The following is a 27,852-nucleotide window of genomic DNA, read 5'->3' as shown; positions in this document are numbered from 1 at the left end:
AACTGGTAAACTAAGAGGCATGCTTCATGGCTGTTTCTTCATCCCCATAAACCTGACGACACATTAAAGTACTCAAACTCCTCTGCAGAGATGGGAAAAGCACCTAAAAATTGTAATCAAACGAGAGTAAAAAGTAGCCATCCAAGAAATGACTCGAGTGAGAGTAAAAAAGTATTTGCTCAAGCACTGAGTAAGTTATCCAGACGTCGATCATTACATAATTTCAAAACGACATGTGGAGATGTTGGCATTTCACCAACCAAAATGAAAGTAATTCATCAGAATAACATAATTCCAAAATGACGACTTCAGACAAAAACATTTTTTACAAATCCATTTCTTTCAATGAAAAACTTATGAGCCTTTAACAAAAACAGCTGGTTTTTCATTCTGTGAAGTTACTCACACTGGGCAGAGTATCCAGACAGTTCACTCAAGAAAGGGTACCAATACTTCATAAAGTAAAAAGGAAAGCATAGTAAAATACTCCTGAAAGCAGCTCTTCCAACTCTTCTCCTCTGCTTACTAAGGAGCCTGACCCCAAACCTGGAGCGAGAACTCCACCTCTTTCCGTCTTGAGAGAAGCTGTGTCTTAGTTAAGTTAGTGCTTCCAGAAACGTAACATGCCTGTTCTCAGACTTCAGGAGGAATCTTCAATACCTTGAATGTAAATATGGTATCGCAAAGCCATGCTACGAAGCAGAAACACCCTCACACTCTCTTAGCCCCGTCGCCTGTTCAAGCATTCCCTTCCTGAAATTTGGAAACAAAAGCCGATCCTGATTTATGTCTGGCACTATCTGCCTAAGTTGACCTTTCCCCCTCCCTTTCCCTTGAGAGGCGGCTCTGCCTTGAGCAGCCTGTCCTCTCCAGCTTCCTACCAAGTACGTGCCTGTCTGGGAGTTCTTTCCACACAAGTGGTTTTCAATGAGCCTGCTGACTTCAGCATCCTTCATCTGACTAGGGGCTTCGGCCCCCGGAGCCCTGCGGTGCTGGCAGGTGAATTTGCCTCTGTCGTCACCAACGCAACAGGGGGGGGGAGAAAAAATTAACAAGAGCAAGAAGGCGGCGCTAAACGGGATGGCGGACATGTTCAAATCTCTCTCCTAACTGTCCTCTTTTTTTTAACTACCTTTAATGAACATAATTTGTAACTTAATGCTGACTTTTGAGGCCGAAGCAAAGCGCTTAATGTTTGCCAACTTGGCAGAAAGGACTAAGACGGAGAGGGCGTCATCCTTTAGCAGTGAGTGGAAACTTATGTAGCGCTACGGTTTGCTAATATGTCATTCAGCTGTGAAATATCATCAAAAACAAGAAAATAAATGCATCTTTGAGTGCACAGAGGAGAGTTTCTTGTTTACCCGTTTGTGCATGTGGAGGGCGGGAAGACCTTTAGTTTTTTTGGGGGGAGTTTTTTTTTTTTTTTTTTTTTTTTTTTCAACTTTTATTTGTGTGGTATTTTGTTTTGGAGTGTAGTTCCAACAAAAAAACACATAAATAGTTTGATATTTTATACTAATATATAAGCTTTTTTTTTTTTTTTTACATGCGATTCCTCCTTACTCTTTTTACGTCATGCACAATAGGAGCTTATTATTTTCTTTATGCATCACTTCCTAAACTTTAGTGATGCCGTCTGTGAATCTGGATAAGGATCATTAATCCGCGAGGTATCGCATTTCACTAGAGCCCTCACCGGTGACTGTACGATGAAAGATTTCGGGATTACAGCCTTTTGAAGTTTATATGGACAGGCGTTAATCCCGAGTGTTCGTTCAGAGACTCCAAGTGGCCACTCTGGAAGACACCTGGACATACCAAAAGAAAAACCTCTTCAGAAAAGTCACTTTTCCTGTTATTATCAGTACATTTAAACTAGAAACGGTTCGCATTTCTATTTCAGGAGTCTTCAAATCCCGTCCTGCAGCTTTTAGACGTCTTTGCTTCAACACGCCTGAGTCAAATAAGGAGGTCATCAGCAAAAGTTAGTAACTTAGCATGTTTTTTTGTTTTTTTTTCCCTGTGTTTTTGTTCAAGATACAAATAAAAACAAAGGAATGTTTATCATGAATCACTATAAAACTGAAATGAAGCAAACACACTGTTGTCGTTTGCCCTGCTTGTGTTGGTTGATGTTCCATCGGGGACATGCAGTGAAAAAGGTTTTATTATTCCATTCCTCCTTCTAGTGAAAAGTAATTTCTTTTTATTTATTTCTGAGAGGAATCACGTGGCGTGTTTTTTTTAAACAACTTATCACGTGAACAAACGTATTCACGTGATTTTAACAAAAGCAAAATTGTGCTTTGTCGACATTCGCGAAACGCAGACAAAGTTCTGCGCACGTTTGTAACGGAAACGCGGCTACTGAGGCAGGAAGGCGGCCCGCCAAGAGTCAGTAGGTGTGAAGCGCGAAAATGACTTGAAGCCTACAGGGAAAACACGGCTCTATTTCACACATCATTAGCGTTGTCGGCTGCAGGTAAGATATTAACAACTTCACTTTTTCACAGAGACTCGCTTTCAAAACGGTAAACTTTCACTTTAAGGTCTTCACTTGTACTTTTCTTTAATCGTTCCATTCGCGTCCAAGTGCTTCATCTGCTCTTGCGCAACGAGCCAGAGGCGGGAGGATTTAGCTTTTGTCATATTTCACTGCCAGCACAACAAGACACCTCTTTCAGATAAAAAAAAAAAGAAGAAGAAAGAGTCAGGATGGTGACAAACTGGCTGGAAAGTCAAACAGGGAGTAATGGGAGCAGGCCATTTTGTGACAAGGGGTCCAGTGTTGGCCTTTGATGCTGAGTGTAGCCGTTGAAAGGTGTCCACTTTCAAGCTGTAATCGCCGACTTCAAGTGCGCTGAAAAGAGCCGTAAGGTGTTCAGAGGCAGGTCTTTCAAGTGAAGGCCGTCTCTATTACAGGTGGTTAGCCGGAGGAATGTACCGCGGCTCACAGGACGAGGCTTTCCCAGTCAGAATAAGGCGGTAGAGAGGAAAAAATAAATAACAAATCACAAACACATCTAACAATTTGATAATGTCACTTAGAGCCAAACAATGTTATATCCATGATGGGATTGTTCTGCAGACTCAAATGAAGCTTTTGCAAAAAGGTCCCCACCAACAAATAGAGGGAGACAGGATCATTTTAAAAAATTTTAAATGATTCAGCTAGCGTAATTCACTTAAGGCTTTCTGTTCACCCTGACTGGCTGATGGATTTGGCTGTAATTCTGTTATTAGTTCGTCATAGACTGCAAATCGCTCAGTAACACCAATCTCTTTTAGCGACAGGATAATTCCATCCACATTTCCGCAAAGCCGCCGCGCCAGCGCCGTGGTGGCAGGGCGAGGAAACGGACGCGAGTTGCTGCACAGGAGGAAGAGATCCTCTTCGACTCCGGGTTTTCAATCCAATATATCTTCACGGTGTTGATTTTCCAGCTTCAGCCGGAGAGAAAATATTAGGGACTGAGACAGAACAGAGGCATCGATTAGCTCTTTAGCATAGGTTTACCTAATGTAAAGTTGTGATTAAAACATTAAAACGAATAGCCCCAATCATCTGTTCGACATTTTTGTGCGACTTTATGCCGAACATGAAGGTAGTTAATAAATCTGAAGTGGAACGGAAAGGATACATGGCAATTCAATTCCCTTTTCCAAAGGAATAAAAAATTGAAATGTGTGCTATGTATTTGTATTAATCTCATTAACTTTGATGTACCATATCAAAAGAAAACAGTGCAACCAATTGTCTTTAGAAGACACTTGATGCCTAAGGAACTTTTGAGACAAAAATCAGCAGACAAGTCAGGAAGAAAAAGTTACGGAGAGTTTTCTATTGCGGCATTATTTCATGCTTTGGAGGGTGACACATACAGGAAACTAAAAAGACACGGCCATTCACCTAAGCAGACAGGTGGAACAACTTGTTGACATGGCAACTGCTAGTAGTATAAGTCCACAACCGAGCCCTTTGTCAGAAAAGTGGCGAGAAGACCAAAAAAAAGTAAAAATCTAGTTGAGAATCTGACTCGAAATATGATGTTGACAGGAGGTCTGCCTTCGATCTGGCTGAGCTAAATGATGTTCAGAATAATAAGAAAATCCATTGGTTATCAAACCTGTGGAAAAGAAACGCAATCGCAGAAAAATGCGAATCTACAAATTGACTGAGAGTGCTGAGCACAGACGCAAGCCTCACATTTCAGACTTATAAATAATCCGAAAACCATTTCTCCCTTTTCTTCCGCTCAACAATTTGTGTTGGAAGATCCAATAAAATCCCAATGAAACACATAAAGGGCTTTGGTTATAATGTGACAAAATGTGGGGAAAGTTTGAGGGTAATAAATGCTTTCATAAGGCACTGAAATTAATCTCTTCCTAATCAAAATACCTCGTATTACGCCAAATAACCCAGCTATTAATGCGTGTGTCCCTGCAACGCTGCGGAGCGGCTCCAGAACGGCCTCCAAGCGCGGGCGGCGCACTGACAGAATGCAAAACAGTTGTGGTCCGCTGGTCTCTCTCTTTCTCTCTTTCTCCTCAAAAATAAGAGAGAAAAATCCATCATTAAGAGTCCAGCACTAAGCCTGGATCTCCGAAAACGGGAACAGCTTTTCACTCCTGAGCTTCACTGGCATGACGATGTTCCCAACATCTGCAGATGTGCGCAGACACAACAGGAAGACTTTAATGAAGGACTGGGCTCTATAACGTCGTACGCCAAACGGTCTACGATCGGCAGAAAACGCGGCTACAGAAACTCGAGTACATCTTCAGCCGTGCGCCACCGAAAGATTAATACATCAAAACAACCACGAATGCAGCCTACACCTCTCGAAAAATGTGGGGGGGGCGCTTGCAGAAAATGTTCACTTAATTTCTACTGATTGCATCCGCGTTACGCTGCAGCTCTGCAGCTGCTGCGGCTTACGCAGTTTCCTATGATGACACACGAGGGTATTCGCCGGCCTTTTTCCACAACCGCAAACTTCCATGTATTTTAATGGGATTTTTAGACCAACACAAACGTAGCGCGTCGCTGTGAAAGTGGAAGAGAGAAAAAAAAAAAAACACAAAAGACGAGGCACGATCTTCCAAATCGTTTCCAAACGATAATCCCTAGAAAATATAAACAAATAAATAAATAACATTTCCATGCCTCAAACTCAATTGCCGTCAATGTCAAACGGTTGCAGAGAGAAACAACACTAATCATTTAAACAACCGCATAAGGTATTTGTAACAAAGCGCTGATAGATATTAGAATAAAATGCACATTATGAACTCAGGGTGGTTTATAAATTACTTCCTGGCAGAAAACCTTGTGAATGACTTATGGGAAATTTGGAAAAATATGCCTAAAATCATCTAAATAAACACAACAATTAGGAACTTTGGAATCAAAACCAGCAGACGCACTAAGCCATAATAACTAGACTAAACATTTCCTGTTTTATGTCGGTGAGGATCATTAAAATTACCTCCATTTGCACGGCAAGATCCTGATGCAGCAACATAGTTAAATGGAGACGTATTTTAAGGCAATGCCTCAAACACTCTGCTTCGCTGTTTGATGTCATGGAAAGAGAGAGAAAAAAAAAAAAATCCAAACAAATCAGTCAAAATATCAGGAAGAAAACTCCACAAGTCTGGTTCATCCTGGAGTATAAGTTTCAGATCCCTGTGAATGTGCCACATTCATCTGTTTTAAATCATTTAAAAATAATTATAACTCTAAACGCCAGAGGAATGTCCAGCTATAATACCGATCAGGAAGGTTGGATGTGTTCTAATGCAAAATATGTGAATCGACCCTAAAAGAAAAAGCAAAACACCTTCTGGACAGTTCACAGCGAAATGAGACTTGTACCGACGTAGGTTGAAAGGTCGCTCACAGTACGGAAAATGTCTCATCGAAAACCAGCATAAACACAGACAGACTACAGTTTGTAAAGGCAAAAGCTTTAAATTTTGGAGCCATGAATCTAACGTGGAAGTGCTTTGCCATAATGACCGATTTTTTTGGGTGGGTGGGTAAATTCACATCCCCGAGAACACCGTCCACATTATGAAGTACACACTGTAAAACAAAAACAAAAAAAACTCTCTAATTTGCGATAAAATCTCGGCAGCTGTGGTTTCCCAGAAATTTATCGTATAAATACGTTACAATTCTGTAAATATGATTGGAATTTTAACGTGATAAGAAAGATAAAGTTACAGAAGTTTGTTGCATTTATACAGTAAAATTCTATTCATACTGTGAGTTTTACCGTATAAACACAATAAAACTCTGGAATTTTATCATTTAAATACGCTAAAATTCCAATTAAATGTACCAAATTTTAACGTATTTATACGATACAATTCTGGCAAAAACAGCTGCTGAGATTTTACCATAAATTAGAGAGGGTTTTTTTTTTATTTATTCTTTTTTACAGTGCAGGGACGACAGCATCCTATCGTGGGACCGTTGTGCAATCAGAGGGACTGGTGAACTTACCAGAATAATTGGCGTCATGGCGACAACAAAAAAAATAAACAATATATCTACAGAAACAGGCAAGTGAACTGTTGTGAGGAGCTTCAGAAAAGACCTTTGACCCATGTCACAGTTTAAAGTAAGTATTTATATATGTATATTTTTAAAGAATCTCTCTCCAATCATGCACTCTGTCATGATCTAACGCAGGAAGATTTAGTGTAATTTAATGTTAGACAGCGAGATAAAACTACCTGTGCCTACATCTGTGTAAGTGTACTTCAGATGGGTACGGAAGAAAAAACTAAACCAAAAAAAGAAAAATCAACACTTGTGACCCCATATGTTCAACAATAACTAAATGACATGTCAACGCCTGATCTCTGACAAATCCTCGCATTTTAAGTTTAACTCTAAATGTCTTCTTAAGGCGCCAGGACACAACCAGCAGGAAGAGCAGCAGCCTTTACCCAAACGGGAAACTGAAATTACTGGTCATTTACTTTTGCTAAATGCACAAAAGGGAGTAAAAAAAACAAAAAAAAAGCATAACATAAAGCAATGCATCTGAACATAAGATGTTCCAGACCAAAAAGCAGGTGAAGTGGGAATGCAGTTAGCCTGCTGATGCTAACTCTGTCCTGGTTCGTTTGTCAAGAAAGCTAAAGTTAATTGACTGGCCCTCAAGAGAAAACCAACTGAATTATATGCACCGTCAAACCAACAGGATAACAGCAAAAAAAAAAAAAAAACATATTAAATGGAAATCTGAAATACAAATAATGTGGAAAACAAAATCACACTTACACATTTTACTACTTCCCAGCTCTAAGCCTACATTCCTTTGCACCTTCTTCCCTCACAGAGCGGCCAGGGACGGACACAACCAATTTAACTCGATTAACAACAGATGTGTCCGTCTAATTCCGGCTCAGCGTGACTCGTCTGCAAGAACACCGATAGCCGCCTCCTCGTTTGAGATATCATTTTTCAACTAGGGCCGAGGCGCGTCTCTGTGTGCGCAGCTTTTCCGCCGCCGCCACCGGCGAGAGGCGGCGGCGGCGTCCTGCAAACGCCGACGGGAGCAGAAGCTCCGTCAACAGAAAGCAGAGCGTGCTGGAAGAGCGAGCCCCTCCTGACTGAGGCCCGCTCAAATCGGCAGCACGTGAAGCTGTGGGTGAAAGAAAAAAAACAACAAAAAAAAAGTCAAAGATTGGGTGTTGCTGGTTTAAGTTTGGCACCTTTAAAGACGCATGTCATTGGGTTCAGTGGGTTGGGGACTGGTACCAAATGTTTCAGATTCTTCATAAAATCAAGACAATATGATGGCATGCAGTGTGCAGCTTTTTTCTCTCTCTCTGTGTAAATAAGACAAGCGCATTTCAATTTTCAGACTACATTATTGGTAGCTAAAGCAGTTCAACCGATAGCGAGCCTTGCAAAAGTATTCATACCGCTTAACATCCACGAGCTGCCGTTTCTTTTTATTGTACATTTGTGTAACAACAATGTTGTGTCCTTGTAAAGTAGGACAGAACGTCATGTATCATATTTTTAAAGGCTAGAAACAGAAAAGTGTGGCCCACATTCGTCCAAAATCATCTGAATAGTAAGATAAACTCCCACCTGCCTGTTTTGATCTCAAGCAACATCCCCGACAAGTCAGGGGTTTCAATATGAGGAGAAATCTAACCCTTTATGTCCTAAATTTAAACTCTCCACATGGATATTTCTGTGTATTTTAACTGTACGCAGTTCTTTAAATGTCCTGTGAGGAAGTATATTTAGCCATTTGTCTATAACAGCTGGAACTTTCAATATCTAGCGAGTTATTTTCGCAATTTACCGGCACTCCCTGCTACGGCGGCGGTGAAATTACCGTAATAATCCGATATTGGCTGGACGTCTTTCCTTTCAGAAACCGTTGGGATGTTTCAGAGTTACGCTACTGCAAATTTGGCTGGATCGTCGCCGCTACATTTAGGACTTATAGGGTTAAAGCAGAGTTAGGTCATAAAGCAATTTTTCATAAACTTTAAGCAACCCGCAGAGCTCCGTTCAATTAATCAGCTCAAAATGGAAACCCTGCGGCACGACCTCAAACCTACCGAGGCAAGAAAAATGTATTTGCACCGCACGTTTCAGCAGCGGGCAACTCAAAGTGCTTTACATGCTGCAAACATAAAACAACTAACGTGTTTTATCAAATGATATCATCGCAATCATCAAAAATCGTAAAATACTGGGGTAAAGACCATAAAAAATTGATGTACTCTCCAGTTATTATTTATTGTTCGGGATTAGTGAAGTATAAAAACTAACTGCTGCTTCTCCATGTTTGGATCCGGTTCTGAGTGCACCCAGCAGACTCGAACCAGAAGATCTGAGCGGTCTGGAAAGTTGGTGTGACGACAACAGATATTTAATGTATTTTAGTGCCAAGCCATTCAGATTTATGAACCAGCAAAAGCATTAAAAAAAAACCATCTATTCAAGGAGCCAGTGCAAGGACTTCAGAACTGGGCCCATGTGTTCTGTCTTCCTGGTATCAGAGAGAATGTGAGCAGTGGCGGTGTTCTGGATCAGCTGCAGCTGGAGGATTTTTTGGGGGGGCAGACCTGTGAGGACGCTATAGCAAACAGTGGAAGTAAAGACAAACACACGTATGAGTTTCTCTAGATCTTGCTGTTAAGTTAGTCCTTTAATCCTGGAAATGTTCTCCAGGTGACAGAAGACCGACTTCGTAACTGTCTATGTGTCTCTGAATGTTCAGGAGTGAATCATCTGCTCAGTGCTTGAATAGGTTCATAGACCTTTAGTGACATTGCAGTGAACGGCTGCGCATCATCTGCGTTGTTACGGTAACTAATCGTATTACGTGTTGTTTTCTGAGCTAGCTGCACCATGTAGGTAATAAATAAGAGGTACCCCTAGATGGACCCTTGGGGTACCTCAGCTCTGATGAGACATTACCTGTTGACATGTACTTTGGGTAAGACTTGAACCAATTGAGTACTAAACCAGAAAGTCCAACTCAGCTGACGCAGACATGGCGGTTCACCTAAACGTGTAGCTTTCAAAATCCGTTTCAATTTAAATCCGATGTGTCGGGAGTAGCACACAGAGCTTCTTTTGCACCTTTTTACGTGAAAACAACATTATTCGGTGTTGGCTACCTAAGTGAGAGATCAAACAGGGGAATATTGAAATCGTTTTGCCCCGATTTATTACACTGCCACTCCTCCTTCACAAATCTAAATTGATCCCACTTCTGAAGAAGATTATAAGCTTCCTCAGGAAAGAAACCAGGTGTCCCCAAACTTTTATTCCTCTGTAAAAATAAATGTCAGCGCTCCAAATGGTAAGCCCTATACATGCGTGAACACACACACACACTGTGCCCTTTTCCCTGCGGTGAAAGAACTCTGACTGACCTACTCGAAGCTCCTGACCGAAGACCGTCCTCTCTCCGAGCGCCGAACAGTTCCAGCGTCCATACCGGAACTGGTACTGGCACTCATTGATGCCCATTTGGGCGCCTTCGCCCACAACAATGATGGCGTCTGGGCGGCTCTGGCAGATGGCCCGCTGGCGAGGTGCCAGCCCCGGAATCTTGTTGCAGATGATGTTGGCACCCAGAGCCACAACCGAGGACAGGGCCCTGCCAGAGTAAGAGAAACACACACATGAAACAGACGCTCAAACAGAGACTGGTGCATAAACCTTGAAAACATGCTTACACCTCTAGTAAATATCTGTAAATAACATTGAAATAAGTTCACCTTTCATCATAGATGTGTAATTTGACACACTAAATTTATTCTGCATCCCTTCTAGAAGTAAAGAGAGAGCGGGATTTTTGACCGTTTCTCAAGTTCTGCTTCTTTTCTCACCTTCTCCTCTCACTGGTTTTCTGTGGGATTTACGTTTGGTAGACGTGCAAGAAGGTCGACCCACTTTTATGTTTACTTGACAATATGTATCAGACTAAAAGACCTCCTAAAAAACCCAATGGTAACTCCTTTCCAGCTCTGTTTAAAATGTCTTCTTGTCTTTGCAGAGGCAGAATTAGGGATTTCCCAGCCACATAGAATCAATTTATAGCACAATCAAGTAACTATGTTACATTCGGCTGTTATTAAAAATGCGGAATACGTCAAATATGACTCCATAGAAAACTGACTTTGTCATTTAACACCTTAAAATTGGGTTACTGTCTCTTTAAAAACTCCTGTTCCTCCTCTTTCTGAAACTCCGCCTTCACCGCTGCCATCACAACGTGGCTCCTCTTTAACAATGTTTTAACAGCAATGCGATGAGAAGCAGCTCCTATAATGAGAGCAGCAAATGCACAGTTCCTGCAGGTGTTTGCTAATTCCTGCTGGCTAGTCTGAAGGAGCGGAGTGGGTAAGTTGTAGGAGAAGGCTGCTCTGTAATGCTGAAGCTTTGAAACTGCAGGTCCGAGCTGGAGCTTCGTTTCCTAGGCAGCGCTGGGTCCACCCAGGCGTTCTGTCCAGCTGAGTGGTTGCCATGGGAGATCAAAGGATTTCTCAAATATACATTAAAGAATCAAGACAACCCTCCAGATGTGCTTATGATGAGGGGATAACATAGTAACATGATGTAAAGCTAAAAAAAAAGGAGAAATGTACAAAACACTGCCCCTTTAAACGGTTCCAAATTCCACGCAGTTTGACAAGTTTCCAGCTTCTTTTGGGAGAAACACTGGCCCACAGCATCACACATTCTCCGTACTTAGCACACGAGATGCTTTCGAATCCCCCCCTCCCCCCAGGCCCTTTGTTTCACACAAAACCCACATAAAACTGCTAAGGCAGATGGAAACTTACAGAAAGTACCCAGAAAGAAAAAAGTAGGATGCCTGTTTGACTACTGACAGCATTGAGTGCTGGCTCGGATGATGGGAGTCTGAGTAATGAGTTTGGGGTTTTATGCTAATTGTTTGGTACCATAGCACTGTGAAGGGCTTCCAGGCTCTTATGGAAACACATTGTACTCCATTGTGGTTTCTCTCGGTGTGGAAGCAGTGTCCCTCTTTCAAACAAATGTCGCACAAAGTAATACGTCTAAGGCTTTGCTTAATTACACGTTTGAGGCGGACTCCTGAGGTAACGCGCCACCCTCACTGTTCACAAGAGACTGTTTTATCTTCAGCCACATCCCATAATTAATTTGTAATGAGTACATAAAACAAAAACAAAACAAAGCAAAATAAAAACAACAAAAAAAAGAAAACGTTTTCAACACAAATCGCCGTAATTCAAGGTTATTACGCGTTTGAGAAAATGGCACACACCTCCTCCTCTTGTTCTACCCAGAGACAACACACATCCAGGGATTTGCTGCGAATACACAGAAAACACATTTAAATGGTGGGCTGGTTCTGCTGCTGAGGAAGCCAAAGGCGGATTGGTGCCAAAAACAAAGTGCCGACTCCCTCCAGGGCTCTGCTTGCTGCCATCAAGACCGTGTAGATACGTGCTTTTTTTTTTTTTTTTTTTATAAAACATGTCGAGGATGGGCAGCCAGAAATGAGCTTGGAGGAACACTGCTCCTTTTGAAATACGACGTTGACCTCGAAAAGGATTAACCGCAAGATGGGGCAAACGAACCCACGCGAGTTGTGTGTCAGCGAAAACGGGATGGCGGAGCGTGAGGAAGGAGAGGCGGAGGGGAGGGGGTTAGTGGAAGAATGGGTGAGGAGGAACAACCCTGAAGAATTATAGCCTCTTGGATTTAGATTGGAGTTTACAGAGCTTCTGGGAGAAGACCACAGGCTCAGAACTAATATATTTTTATTTGGTAAAAGTCACTCCCAGATAATCTCATCTGGACAAGTACCTTTGCTCCACCTCACAAAAGAAAAACAGAATACTTTTACATTTTAGGCACGTACAAACTCCCACAAATTTTCAGACTATTGGAGTGCGGTCGGCTCAGTTCGATCGGGGACAAAACTACGTTTGTTACGTTTTCAGTCGATGCGGTTCGCCGTCATACTGCTGTGGCAGACCTTTGAAAAACCTTTTCCCCTCCTCGCCTGTGGTGGCGCTGCACCAAGAACCACGGAAGGAAATGACACGAAAACCTCCGAAGACGACGTGAACCCAACTTCCTTTCGAAAACGTAAACAAAAATGGAGTGGCATCTGATTTGAGTGGCTCTTGGATTTCTTTCTTGAGGCATATCTTCCGCTTGCACTAGATGCATTTAATTCCTTTTCATTGTATTTACCCAGAATGCTCTGCGCTACAGTCCACTTCCTGGTTTTGGAGTGGTCTCCGGTCCGCTTGCCGTTCACATATGCATTCAAACCACACTAGAGTTCACTACAATCAAACCGACGGCAAGCTTTTTAGGCACAGCCGAGTTCACTGTTTTGGTTTGCGTCAGAGTTCGATTACTCATTCACACCTCCCCAAATGAACATCACTTTCTAGACAAATGAACTAATGTTTCATAAAAGTGGACCAAACAGATGAGACTAAGGTTGCGAACGCAATCTTAGTCTCACGGTGGATTTAAGCATTTACAGTAACTTGACGAACTTTTTCACATGTACTTCCTTTGGGTTTTATGTGATAGATAAACACAAACTAGCGGATAATTGAAGTGGAAGGAAAAGGCTAATATATATATCCATCCATCCATCCATCCATTTTCTGTTCACCCTTGTCCCTAGTGAGATCAGGAGGTGCTGGTGTCTATCTCCAGCTACGTTCCGGGCGAGAGGCGGGGTACACCCTGGACAGGTCGCCAGTCTGTCGCAGGGCAACACAAAGACATACAGGACAAACAACCATGCACACACACACTCACACCTAGGGAGAATTTAGAGAGACCAATTAACCTGACAGTCATATATATATATACAGTATATATGAAATGTATAGGAATCTGAAAAAATTGTGCCGCATCTTTACATTTGTACCCTCTTTCCTTTGATGCCTCTAAATAGAATCTAGTCCAACGAAATGCCAAGTCACACATTTAGTGAATAAAGTTCCCAATAGACAAATGTAATAAAAAATTAAGAAACTGCTTTGGTCGTCTAAGATCGAGATATAAGTTTCTGACAGTGTTCAGAAGAAGACTCGCACTGCGCATGACCCTGAAGGCACCATGAAACAACATTGGTGGCAGCATCATGCTGAACTCATGACCAGCAGGACCAAGGAAGCTGGTCAGAGTAGCGCTGGATTTCCCGACAGAGTGAATGGGCTGGAATAAAAATGCATGACACACTCTTCGTATTTCTCCTTTTTTTTTTTTTGCTTAGCTTTAGAAAATCATGTGCTGCTTAATGTTCCCCCTACTTCCAAAAAAAAAGAAAGAAAAAAAACACATCAGAGTTTGATGTAGTAACATGAAAAACCTCAACATGAATACCTCTGCGAGGTGTTTTTTTAAAAGTCATGTTTTTCAGTGACTCCTGGTGTCTTTTCCAAACCTTTCTCTGCTTGTTGCAGCCAAATATTGCTGTAGGGAATAATTAATGCTGTTGCTGCAAAAAAAAAAAAAAAAAAAAGTAAAAAACGACATGTTATATCAAGGAGAGAATAACAAGCCTTAAGGCGGAGGCCGGCCGGGAACAAGGCATTTGTCAGGTACACAGCAAACACTGCTGCTTTCAGGCCTTCTTTGCTCTCACCGCCGTAAAGCGATTTGAACTCCTCTGACCTTTTTTGACCCCCCACCCCCAGCTGTATACGTGGTTGTTCTTAGCAACAACAAAATGGGTTGTTGCTGTCTGCACAAGCCAAATGGGGCAGACTCATTAAGTAGAAGCAATCTACAACTGGAGAACGGGGTTACCGGCAAAATGACGCTGACGTTGCCGACGGCGCTATACGCTCCAGATCCTTTCATTGCTTTTAGCGTTTCCGTTTCTTTGCCGAAAGCCCACACGGACATTTCACTGGCTCCTCCTCTTGAGCGGTTTCCCTTCGCTCGTCGCCCGGTACTCTCTCTGAAACACACAGAGCTCCAACACCGTCCCAAACCGTCGGAACACCAAGCAGGGAAATCTAGAGCTAAGCTTTTAAATCCCTGCATCGTCGCGGCGCAGAATGCGCTTCTGTTTGCTTTAGCCCTGTTCTCTCTCTGTTTGTGCCAGCAGTGGCTCGGCGGGGCCTGGGAAAAAACCGCGACCGAAAAGTGTCACGAAGTCGCGCCCGGGCAGTTCGGCAGCCGCTGAAATGATTGAGTACCGGCAAGGCATCAACCTTTCTGCAGCATTACCCAATGTCAGTGGTTTAAATGAAGAAGGGGGGGAAAAAAAGCTTGAAGGTTTTATTACTAAGCAGGGTGGCCTGAAAAGAAACCATACCCTCATGGCATACAGCGTGCTTCCAGCCACCCACTCCATCACATGAAACACTATGAACCTGACTGAAACGCTGCTAAGCTCCGGAGGCATGCATCTTCCGCTGAGGAATGCACTTACCAAAACACCGGAGACGCGACCGAGTCAAGTGAATAAAAGTGGGGAATTGCTGTTGTGTTAGCGCCGAGAGCCCGACGCTTCCTCTCTGGCTGCTCATTTTACAAACTGCGTGATTATATAACTGCCCGCTTCAAAAATGTCAAACAGAACATAAACCTCGGAACAAACAGTGACACGGCGCTGCCCCTTCCCGACCTGTTGCTGCGCAGTGCCGGGCACCTGAACGCTCCGCTGATAGCGAATATGTCGCACCCTAAAGAGTGTGAAACACTCCAACAATTGTAGCTCATCCTATGGACTTATTTACATTAATCTCACTTAATTTTCTTTTGGGTCAGTGACAACTTACTTTTTCTATTTTGAATGAACTTAAAAGTTACATATTTTTAACCTAAAGTAAATTTTTTACAATTGAAACAATTAAGGTCAGTACCGGGTTTGTATCCGACGGCTTATGTCATGACGCCAGCATCACCAGGGACAGAACCTAGACCGACCAGGGACAGAACCTGGACCGACCAGGGTGCAGTGGTGGCGCAGGGGTTTAGCACAGCTAACATGAGAAGGCCTTAGTTGCCGGTTCAATTCCCAGCCTGATGACCTTTGCTGCATGTTTTCCCCCCTCTTTCATTACCCGCTTTCCTGTCTCTCTCCTCTCAAATAAAGGCTGCCTGAACCCAAAACAACTTTTTGGCTCATTAGTTTACTTCTTTATTTGACGTAAACTAAATGATTTGACTGTCTTAAATTTGTCAAGTTAAAAACTTAACCCTTGATGTGACAAATGTAAAATCTCCGCCTGGATATTTTTTTTTTGCTTATTTTAAGTGCACACAGTTCTAGTTCTAGAAAATATATTTGCCCATTTATCCATAACAACTGGAACTTTCAACATTTTGCTGTTATTTTCGCAATAGTGTCAGATTAATTTCACTCCCTGCCACGGTGGGGGTTAAATTACCATAATAACCCAATATTACCTGGAAAGCGCAACGTCTCCCTTTTCAGAAACAGTTGGAATTTTTTCAGACAGCGCTACGTGTGGCGGAATTATGGTACTGCAAATTTGGCTGGACCGCCGGCGCTCCGTTCAGTCTGGAAGGGTTAAGAAATGAAGTTGGATAAACTTAATTGAATTACTTGTTAGCAACTGAAGCAATTCAGCTAAAGCTGGTTCAACTATTTTCCTTTTCCAGTGCACAAGCAGCAAAATCCATAAGTAGTGAATAAATGCAACGTAGGAACACAAAACCTTACCAAATAGTTTTGGTCCAGTTTCTAATGCAAATGTATTCATACACTTGAAATTAGACAAAACTAACATTAAAGTAACTTTTCAACAAAATACAGGAGCTTGTTTTATGTCAATAATTCCTCAATATTGATTTTTTAAAAAGTTCCTCAGGCAGGTTATTTCACTTATAACAAGATATTTTTCTCATGTTATAAGTGAAATAATCCGCTGGTACGTTTTCATCATCATTGACTTAAAATGAGCTCCTATATTTTGTTATTTGTTCAGCTTGTTGAAACGTGCGCCGAGATGTTTTCACCAGAAGGTTGACCAAAAATACTTGGTCAAGATTTTGTGTTTTTGGCATTGTGTTAGAAACGTAGAGAATATAACATTATTTTAGCCACAGGACGACTAAAAGTTGTCTTCCCGTTTTACATAAAGGCGATTAGAACACGCTGCGTCATTTTCTTTTTCCTTTTCTCCTAATCGCACCGTTTCTTCCGCGGGGGGGCCATCTTTCGTCTTTCAGAGTCGGTCTCATGCGGGGCCCCATGTCTGGTCGGAGAGCGTGTCGCATCTCAGCATGAGGCTCCAGCTGCAAGCTAGAGAGGGGGGGGCCTTGAGGACGGGGTCCGGAAAGGTCAACGGAGCATCCTGGATCTGTTTCAGAGCAGCCGAAGGAACAGAAACACTCTGAAACGTCTCATCATCCGCTTCGTTCCTGCTTGTTTCTCTGGGTTTCCTACACAGCCGTTTACTGGCTATTCACGCTGCTCTAGATCCTGAACATGTATGCCCATTCAGTTTAAAAATTAAATAAGAGGAAAAGGATTAAAAAACGTATTTAAATTGCACGTACAACATTGCAGGACCCAAATGCTGGTCGTAGCAGCAACGTTCCTCCAGAAAGCGGAGACTTTGCTATTGCCTTGCTTGCCACAGGCATTTTAAACAAACTCTATGAAGGTACATGTCAAAATATATTCCGCGAAGACGCGGGCATGTCGCTTTTAACCCTTATTGAAACGGCTGGTCAAAAGGTTTGGGCATAAATTACGCCGAGAGAATTAAAACAGACACTGTTCTGGCTTTGATGTGCAAGCCATCCCTATTCATAGTAGTGGAAACCACATCTATTTTGGACTCAGGTTTGGGGTCTCTGGGCAGCAAAAAGAGAGAAGAGCAGGGATGGAGTGGATGAGGAATTATTTTTGGAAAAAGCCAGCGTTCTGCTTCGGACCAAACGAGGAAGGAAAATATGCCTGCAGCGCAATCGGTGTGTCGAAAACCGCGACGTTTAACGGTCATGTCACCGTATCTAGGCGTTTCAGCAACATGCAGCCCTGGTGTTGGCGCTACGGCAAAGCGTGGCTGCGCACTGCAGCTGGCTGATACTGCAGCATCTGATGCTGCTGTTTCAAAAAAAGAAAAAAAAAAAAGCCCTTGTGGTTTTAGTTCAGTTCTTTTAATAGAGTCTGGATCGGATTTGATCACCTCTAGCGAATCAAGAGGGAACGAGATCATTTTAATGCTGAATTTAGATTCCTTAAAACACAATTTAGGATTTCTCAAGACAAAATATTTGTAAAAAAAAAAAAAAAAAAAAAGTTTTTAAATAAATGTACTTTGACTGGGAACTATGAACACCTTTCTTCCTGACAAGCATAAAAACTACAGTAATACATGAGAAAAGTATCTGATGGGCCAAGGGGGCGCTCGTCCTTTCATTCACCTCCACTGTCTGGAGACGCCTCTGCATCAATCACTTGTTGCCAGCAGGTCAAAAGGACGCGGGATCAAATACTAACACACACTCACACACACGCCAAGAACAAACCGAAGGCGATGTAACAACACACGAACAAACGTCACCGCGCACACATTCCATTTTCACCCTCAGAAAGAAAGTCAAATCTGAAAATCCGCATCCGAAATGTCTAGAACACCTCTGCCACTCAGTGGCCGAAATGAATCCGAAAACAAGCTTCTGGAGGAAAATACGAAATAAATAAATAAAAAAAGAGCATATGATCAAAATGATGTTGGCTGGAGCGTGCAAACACCCGTTTGAGGCGGCGACCGATTAATCAACAGCGCGGCTCGTTACGCGCGGACATGACGCCGCGTTCAAGTGTAACTAATCAGCCCACGTGGATGGCTTTCCTGACGATGTGCACTGTGATTCGAATCCCCCAACTTCATTTTACAATTAAAAAAACGACGAGTAGAAGAAGAAGAAGAAGCATTGTGGTTGGCACTGAACAAACAGCTCGTTGCGCATTACGCGCTCTCCAAAAAAACCCTTTAACTTTATCTAAACGTCCATGTATCTTCAGATGTATTTAGTAAGTGGGATTAAAAAATAAAAAAAAACTCAAATGCGGTGTGGATGTGGGTGTGGATGAGCCGCGGAGCAGGCAAGGCTCCGGAGCTAATTAAGGAGTTAATTGGGGTTAATTGGCTCTCACTTACAGGTAGCTTCCGCTCGTCAGGATCAGGAAGATCTGCGGGTAGTAGACTGACAGCAGTACACTGCGCGACGAGATGATGATCATGATGACATTGAGCGAATGGCCACGCTCGGACAGGAGTGAGACGACGCCGATACAAGTAGGCAAAATAATTAAAAAAAAAAAAATGTATATTCCCTCTTTTATGTCCGCTCGAGAGAGAGAGAGAGAGAGAGAGAGAGAGAAAGAAAGAGAGACACCAGAGATTCTCCTTGCGCGGCGCTCCCTACGCAGCTCCGAGCTCCCAGCAGGGCCGTGTGTGCGCCGAGGTTGGCTCTGACATCTCTCAGCAGCCGAGGCTCTTTGACGCGCGCTGCTGTGGGCTCTCCGAGCCGAGCCGGAGCGATGATGGTTTTAGGGATTCTGCATGGCAGAAAAGTGCCTCTTCTGCGCTCTCACGAGGATCGCGGCTGCCATTGGGCAGGAGGAGACACTGCTATCCGCCCACTTTGCCACGGCGGGACAATGGGGGTGACACTGATCCGATCCCCTCCACCCCGCCCCACCCCACGCTGGATGTGAAGGAGGTTTTCATTCATGATCAGCCTCCATAACCACCATCCCCGCCGCCGCCGCCGCCTCCTCTGCCGCTGCTACCCTAAACCCATCCAGCCAGAAATAAACAAACGCTGACGAGAAGCTACGTGAGCTTCAAATAAAAACAGCCGGAGCGCACACGTCTCTCTCTCTGACGAGACCTCTCTCTGATTCAACAAGTTGTTGCCATGGTAAAATCATTTTTTTCTCTCTCTCTCTCTCTCGGATTTAAGATTACAAATAAAAAATCTAGTCTCTTGCGCAGACTGACATGCGTAATAAATGATCAGGATCATTATAAGTTACATAATTTCCCACAAGAACAAGACGCATAATTAGATCAATTCAACATCCCTTCCCACTGTATTAGGATGATCCTTACATTGTCGATATGATAAGCAAAAGAGACATTTGGTGGTTACCATGGTGTAACAATTTGAACATTTTTAGTTTATTTGATCTATTTAAGCTGTTTGGGGTTTAAAATAAACCTCGCAGCTTTCAATCACCCTTTTAATATACTTGTTCCGTTTTAATTAATTTAACAGCTGAAGTGCTTAAATTCAAAGTGACTCAAATTTTATATATTTGTTTTGAAGTGAAGTACAAATAAATCAGCAGTTTATACGATATGATGAACTTAGACATTTCTCAGTCCCTCAGTTTTCCTTATTATAGATTCAAAACAGAACTAAACATATAATGTAGATAGAGTTTCAGCAGTTTTTCTTTAGAAAACACATTTCAATTGAACGCTGTACAAAGTCTGGGTTGCAGTTTGGCGCTTGTTTTCATTTTAATCTTAGTCAGCTGACTCTACATTTTATTTTATTTTTTTCTTTAATTGTTGTTTTGTCTTTAAAAGCACAACGTTTCTGACTCTTCTTTTTGTCTCGTTCCCAGAGTCTACTTTCTTTTAATTATTTTTCCCGCTGGTTGCAGACAGCGGGGAGAAACCCTGAAACACGTGGCCTCCGTTTCTGCTCAAGAAGATCGAGTCGCACTGTTCGTTTTTTCCAGCCTCGTCTGACCTTTGACCTCGATTAAAGCAAGACCTGATTGGACTTCAGCTGATTTCGGGGCTTTCATCTCTGTTTTATGTGTTGAGGAAAATGTCAGCCATTTACATCATGAGTTTTTATTATTTAGTAAAAAAACAATTGGCTGTCAGAAACCATGGCTAAGATTGGCTTACTCTTCAAAACGAACACAGGTAAAAAAAAAAAATTAGCTTGCATACAGAATGTAAGCTAACATGTTCGTACGGAGATTTATTCATATTTAGGCTACAGAGATTGTGTTCATTTTTATTGTTTGAAATTCTGTACCTTTTCGTTGTGCTATTTCTGCCTTTTGGTTCAGTATTTTGACTTTCTGGTCGTAGTTTGTTGTTTTTGTCGTCTGAGCGAATGCAGTATGTGCAAGGGATACTCTAACTTGAACAAAAATACCTTCTGAGTGTTTGTTTGTATTTACATGCACTTTGTTAAGCTGCAAAGGCAAAACAGAGAGCCGAGCTCGAGTACAGAGCAGGTGAAGCAAGACTTTGTCAAAGTCGAGCGCTCATTAAGCGAGCGTGTGAGGTTTAAACGCGCGCATAGCAAATTGTTGTTGCTTCACATAGAAATATGCTCTTATGTCAGTCTCACTGCGTGCTCAGGTTAGAAACGCTGGTTGCAGTTTTTCAGCAAAACTACAGGAAAGGTCAGGGTTATGTAGTGTGGGTTGCAACACCCACACCCAGGATCACAACCGGTACCAGAAGGCTGTCGGCTAAGAGGTGGAGTCGCTAGCTGCGTCACAACAACAGCTACTTTACAGTAAACCGAGCCGCCATTTGTAAAATCTTACAACAGCGGAGTCTGAGAGAATGCCACAAACTGAGCAGAGTGTTCAACAAAGCTTCCACTTTGTCCTCCGTTGTTGTGCTGCATGCGGATCCCGTCGAGCTAATTTTCGTACGCTGGGGCCGCCCAACATGGCAGCCCCACCCACCGGCGCTGTCACCCGTTTGTAACGGAGAGCAGAGTAGAGTTGAGCCCGGTCCAACCCTCTGCCAGGCGCTAGTGGAAAAGGGCCAAATGTGACAAGCTAGCTAATTCACCGCTTCTTCAAATAGGTTACATGGTTTTCCACCATTTTAAAAAGAAACAAACATAAAAATAGTTTCAGACAAAAGCATGAGATGCTAGCGAAGTAGTAGCAAACTCTCTTTTCTGACAAGGTGGCGAGTCATGGCCGGATCTACAATTAGTATGCAGTGATTACCTTAGGGATTAGAAGCTCAGCTTGCTAGCAAGTTTCAGTTTAGCATTCAGGCTATTGCTAAGCTACCTAAAGCTGGATACAAACTGATACTATTTATTTTAGCAAAGCAGCATGTGAAGCTTTGACAGCCACAGTTAAGCTGTTCATTGCCAAAAACTTCCTAGAGTTAGGAAGCTAGCAAAGCTAACTTTAGCATTAGCACTGCTGCTAAACTAGCTAAAGTAGGTTACAAAGTTTCCGATGGGTCTTTACTTGAATTGATACTGCGTTGGACATTACAATGGAAGGGAAGAATGGCTGACTGGACTGAACAAACATGTTCATGAAATTATTTTCAAAATGAGGCAATATTGTTATAATTTAACCATTAATGTGCATTACATTTACAAACCAACACACTTGAGTGAATCCATATGTATAATTCCCTCCAAATTCCCTTTTTACAGTGTAAAGTCTTAATACTTGTCCTAAAAAAAAGACAAAGCATCAACAATCTGTCTGCCTGCTTCTTATTCCTTGAATTAGATTTTCATTTATCCTGAAGATGACGGCTATGATTTTACGACACAGTTTTAATCCGAAAAAGGACTCCGTCCATATTTCAGCTGATATATCTATACAAATAAGAGGAATCTACTGCATAACACTATGAGTGCCCAGTGGAATCAGAGCAAGGAAATAAAACACTGAAGATTTTTGTCAGAGTTTTTTTTCTTTTCCTCTCTGTCTTTCTTTCCTTCTTTCTCTGGTTCTTTTCCCCCAGCATTGTGACTCTCACTCAACACCTGCGCTGGAAGCAAAGAGGGTACCATGAAAGATTTTCAGCCGGAGTGAAAGGATGGACGGAGTGAGTCAAGAGCTCCGGATTAGTAAACACGAAGACGGGTTACTTTTACCTCATAGTGGAGCTATTGTCATGCGATAGCCAGAGAAAGTTGGGAAGGGGCAGCCAGATGGTGAGCAGCGATAAAGTCAGGGTGGCACAGCAAAGCTTATCGCCACAGCGGAAATGCTATGCTGGTGTTGTGCACGGGGTTTTTGTTTAACTAGCCCGAAGCTCATGCTACCGTCTCTTGGATCCGTAGGTTCACTGGACCCGTTGTGAACATAACCTGCTTGGCCGAAGGGAAAACCGTAAAAGCACTTGATTTCAGTTTACCAGCAGCGAGAGACTAACTTAAAAGTGGCTTGTTATAAATGTTAAAATGCTGCATGAGTATTAGCAAATAAATAATAGATTCCAGTCACGGTATCCTCTCCGTCATTAAGCCTTTTTACTGCACAGCAGAACAACAAACAGCATACGAGACCGTCTTGGGGTTTAACAACTGCCCGCCCGTTTCTCCTCTACTGGTGCCACTGTTCATTAAGTTCTCTGGGCTTCACCAGATACTTTATGTCTCTGGTTTTTGTAAATGTGCAATCTGTTCTTTTCTTTTTAAACAATACGACACATGGCTTGCTGCTGTCAAAAACAAGAGGATTCATGTTCATTGCAGGAAGCGTAAAATCTATATATGTTTGGGATGAATTGCAACAGATGGCATACTTAAATTTATTTCTTATGACGTCATTTTTGATTTATTTTATCCGCTGCATCGCGACCTTTGGGAATCGCTTAAAATCACACACAGAACACGAATTAAGTTTCACGGATCGGGCCCGAGGTTAAAGGGAACCTTGAGAAAAATCCGCTTCGACATTAACTTAAATTCACACAGCGCATGTAAACGCACCGTCCATTCACCCGTTACCTACGCCCGCTAATCCCAATCCGTGGGACCTTCTGCCTGCGAGGTAGCAGCGCCGACCTCGGCGCTCTTTTGCCCCCATAAAATTGTTGTGTGTAAAAATCAATGTGTACTTCCTCCTATTATTATTTATGAGATAAAGTGACATGATTGATGGGGTTGTCGAGCAAAACGCCTCCTGATACGTCGTCGACTTAATCAAAAGTTGATGAACGAGTTAACCGTGAAACAAGCTGGTTACTTTTGCGACGACATGCAAAGACTGATTGAGCTTGAACCATACAGAGGGGAGCATTTTATGCTTAAGAAACATAAAACAAAAAAAGTCTAAGTTGACAACAGACTGTTATGCTCAAGTTTGAGGTATATAGCCTAACATGAGAAGAATTGTAAGACCTGTAAATCTCAACATGCTTTGGGAAGGATTTAGGGACATCCACATGAGAAATGGAGAAGTCATGATCTCTTGACCCTGGCAACCGACGGCATCGCAGCCACCTGAGCTACACAGCCGCAAAGATTAACTAGAATATTATACTTTGACTGAGTGATGTCATTTTAAAGGCTCTGGGGTGTTGAAAATGATACATTATATTACAGTTACTTCGTTTTAGCATAATTCTCTCATAATTTCACAAAAACAAAACAAAAAACTGTTTCCACTTTGATATTATTCCCATGATTTCACAACAAGAAGAAGTTACATTTCCATTTGTTCGTCTCTGGATGATTTATCCTGCATGTGCTCCTTGGGAATTTTTTTTTTTAACACGTTATAGGGATATTTCAGTTAAGCTGTAAACAAAATGAATGTCGCCTTCATTTAGAAACGCACACACACACACAAAATGCAATTCCTACATCAAATCCACGTACACAATTCAAGCTGATTAATTTATCAATCAAGGTCTACCCGAAGATTTAAGTTGTCTTTTGCTCTGTGAACTGCAGTGGTCCTCCCCCCTCCAGGCCCCCAATAAAACTGTGCCGTGGCCCTCATATATCCTTGGACCGGCTTTGGCAAAACAATACATTTACAAAACACGCACAAAATATTAGCAGTTTTTATAGGGCATGAAGACGTTGGATGATGTGTCATGGTGTCCTGTGTTTTGTTGTTTTTTTGTATGAAGCTGAGCTATTGCAAAACAGGTAAAGACGTAAAAAAAAAAAAAAAAAATCTCAGTTTAGGCGATGGAATGTGGAAATGCAACTCAGTCTGCCGCTATTAATGAAGGTATGCAGGATCGGGAGCTGAGACACTGGCTGAAATGATCTTGTGCAACAACCAAAAAAAAAAAAAGGAGCAAAGAGCCTCCTGACATGAAGCAAATAAAGCCTCTCGGTGTCCATTGCAACAAGCGAGTGGGCGCTACTTTTACTCACAAGATTTTTTATTTTTATTTTTCTAAAAGTCGATGCATCTAATTTTGATATTAAAACGTTTTTTTTTTTCAGTGTGAGGTCAGAGGGCACTTTAATCCACACGTCAAGTATACACACGTCAAGTATATATATATATATATATATATATATATATATATATATATATATATATAATTTATTTCTGTCAATTTTACAGCTCGCGCGTGCAAGGGAAGTATTAAGAGAAAGGAGGGAAAGAAGAAGAAGAAGAAGAAGAAAAAACTCACCCTAGTCTGAGGTATATGATGCCAAAACACAGGAACACGTAGAGACTCCACTTTCGGAGGGGTTTGTGCATGATCGGTAGCACTTTATCCAGAGGCCATGCACTGTTAACACGAAGTGGCGTTCACGTCTGCATCGTTCCTAACCCCCCCAGAGGCACGTATACCGCCTGGTTCCCGTCATGTCAAGCTGAAGCTCCTTGGGGATCCTCGACGGCGACAAACCCATCGTCCAGCACAGGTGAGATGCTGAGAGGAGTCCGAGACGAAAGCTGGAAACGTGACCGCAATTGAGAAAAGAAAAAAAAAAAAAAAAAGGGAAAAAAAAAAAAAAAAGAAAGGTGAATGAGTTCTTGGGAGGAAGTGGCTGCTATTCGTCCTCACTTTAAAAAAAAAAAAAAAAAAACAAACAAAAACGCTAAAATGCTAATTAACTTGTTTCTCTCTCCCTCCTCCCCCCACAACCATCGGTGCGTCTTTAAAAGGTAAAAATAGTAGAAGAAGAAAACAAGGGGAGGGGGGGAGGGGGGGGTCACTGCTGTCTGCACAAGATTGAAATCCAAACTCTGTGAATCTGACTTGGAAGTATTTCCCCGCAACCTCAAACTCTCAGCACGTTACAACCGTCCAACAGCCAGGTACGTCTAGTGCAGGTAACAAAAGGGCTGTGCGCCTCCTCCTCCTCCTCCTCCTCCTCCTCCTCTTCCTCCCACTCCTCCCCTACCTGCACGAGATATGCAGTGAATGGGACGGGCTTCCAGGCCGAGCTCAACACGTGTAGTTGTTGTACAGAAAACTAACGAGGAACGAAACGGAATGGCCTTTTTATAAGCCTTAACTGGGCGCTTGCAACATCACGACTTTGCCCCGGCAGTGTGGGCTCTCCCCTCCCGCTGTGCCCCCACCCCAACGGATGGGCCACACCACAACAGTAAGCCCAGTAAAAAATAAAAAATAAAAAAAAAACCAAATGGCTTTCCAGCTGCTTGCATTACAAGACAATGTAGCACTGCATGACTAATAATGAGTAATTATGATGAACTGGCTTTTCTGATAAATATGTCGCATTGGTGCCCTTTTCTGTCAGACCCACCGGGGGGCCGAGGGCTGACAGCATAGAGAAAACAGATGGTTGCTTATTATTGAGTTGTGAATTTTGTCCAGATGTATGAATAAATTCCTTGGGGGCGTCACCACACAACTCCCTCTGGTGGCAGTGAGACAATGATCTGAGTCTCAACATCACGACACATCCAGCTTTTTCACATTCTTAATTTAAATACAACAATTGCATTCCCCCCCCCCCCCCCTCATTGTCCCACTTGACACATGCTAAGCCTTATATTGCTGGAAGGCTTTTTTTTTCTTTTTTTTTTTTGACTGCATCAAAACCAGCCAATGACGTTGGAGGTGGCAGCTTGCTACGACTCAGTTCGGCTTCACTGAACCTACAACTTATTGTAAAAGTATTGAGACTCAATCGAGCTTTTCCACATGTTGCTACAAACGTCACCGTCTGTTATTCTGATTTTATGTGACGGACACAAAAAAATGAAGTGGGTATGTAATTGTGAAGAGGAGAAAAAATGAGACATTTAAAAAAAAATATATATATATATATTTTGTATTAACCACCCTTTAATCCATTGCCGCTAAGTAAAATTATGTGCAACTATAATTCCTTCAGTTTAACCAGGAAGGTGATATAGTTGTCTAGTGCATCAAAGTTTTATTTTAAACGCAGAAAGGTCTTTTTCCTCTTTCATGTGCTGACATCCTGAGAAAACTGGGGGATGGTGAAAATCGCAACTATCAGGTAAGGCCTCAAAGAAAATCCACAATTTGTATCAGTACTGGTTTTGCCACTGGCCTGATCAGTGCATCTCTGGTTACATTGTAAAATATATATTTAAAACCTCCCCTAGTGGTTTTGTCACGTTTGCAGTTTGCCACAATCCATGTAGAGGTCCCCAACTCTGGTCCTCGGGGTCCAGCGGCTTGAACATGTTTCAGGTATTTCCCATCTGCCACACACATAACTAAAACGAATGGGTGATAATTGAGGAAGTTGACGATGTATTGCAATCACTTGACTCATTTGTGCCGGAGCAGAGGCGCATCTACAACCTGTTGGGCCAGGATTGGGGAGCCCCGATGTCGGGGACACAGCAAAAACGTGGGAGAAGCTGTTGCTGACTAACTCCACACGCCGTCTGAAATACATCGAGCCCCTTCAGAGGGATTCGAATGTCGGTGAAGCTTTCAAAATCCCCGACATTAAATAGGTCTTCACAGACACACTCCGTCCAGTCGGACTGGGCTCACACACTCTTTCCCAGGAAGAACGGCGGAAATCCTTCCGCCTCTCGGCGGGATCGACACATACAGTAAGTGAAGCGGGGTTAGCTTTTTGGACGCAGCAAAAGTCCGACTTTAACTTTTGCATTCTTTTCATTTTCATAGTCCAAACTTGACTCCGTAAAGTAACGCATGACGTGACTCACCCTTTCCGACCATTAAAACAGAAAAAAAAAAGAAAAAAGAAAGACATGAACATTTGCTAACGTGTTGTAATAATGACAGCATAAACTAAAATTACAGACATGAGTTTCCTGAGTGCACAGACTGTGAGGCTGTTGTTCAGCATGAGAAACAGACAAAACCGCAGAGACCTTTTGTTTCAAGACATCCCCGCTTTTATTGTCTTGAGGCCTTGTTTTGTTCAAAACATGCCCATCAAAATTCCAGATGGATTTTCGAAATAATCAAAGTCAACTCCAGGGAACCAGGGTGACATAAAAAATAAAAAAAAGACATCCATTTGATGTCTACCCTGTAAAAAGATGGTGTTGTTTGTCCTCGAACATTCCTAAATCACAGGCCTGGGTGGAGATGGTCCCTTTTAGTTTAATTAAAATGTTCAAAGGCCCAACTCCA

The 27,852-nt window shown here is 42.4% G+C and overlaps 1 protein-coding gene and 1 long non-coding RNA gene across 5 annotated transcripts in view; one reads left to right on the top strand and one right to left on the bottom strand.

Moving 5' to 3' along the window:
• wnt7bb (wingless-type MMTV integration site family, member 7Bb) overlaps window positions 1-27,852 on the bottom strand; it is a 77,298-nt gene that overhangs the window by 25,906 nt on the left and 23,540 nt on the right. The window contains exons 1-3 of one of the 4 annotated variants that reach the window (XM_028035725.1): window positions 25,640-25,725; window positions 24,919-25,187; window positions 9,931-10,157 (exon numbers count right to left, since the gene is read on the bottom strand). In XM_028035725.1, the coding sequence (XP_027891526.1) occupies window positions 9,931-10,157; window positions 24,919-24,989 (298 nt within the window). In that variant the 5' untranslated portion in view covers window positions 24,990-25,187; window positions 25,640-25,725. Of the gene's footprint in view, window positions 1-9,930; window positions 10,158-18,672; window positions 18,828-24,918; window positions 25,595-25,639; window positions 25,726-27,852 lie in introns of those variants that run through there. The other 3 variants (XM_028035732.1, XM_028035715.1, XM_028035706.1) reach the window with 3 other exon arrangements.
• Window positions 6,519-22,211, top strand: LOC114155719 (uncharacterized). Its single transcript, XR_003597808.1, has 3 exons — window positions 6,519-6,635; window positions 18,675-18,810; window positions 20,151-22,211. It is a non-coding gene; the product is annotated as an uncharacterized LOC114155719 (long non-coding RNA).

Source organism: Xiphophorus couchianus, chromosome 2 (genome assembly GCF_001444195.1).
Source record: "Xiphophorus couchianus chromosome 2, X_couchianus-1.0, whole genome shotgun sequence".
NCBI classification, from domain to species: Eukaryota; Metazoa; Chordata; class Actinopteri; order Cyprinodontiformes; family Poeciliidae; genus Xiphophorus; species Xiphophorus couchianus.
The sequence above is the reverse complement of the archived record's forward strand: the minus strand, read 5'-3'. Positions and strand labels throughout refer to the sequence as shown.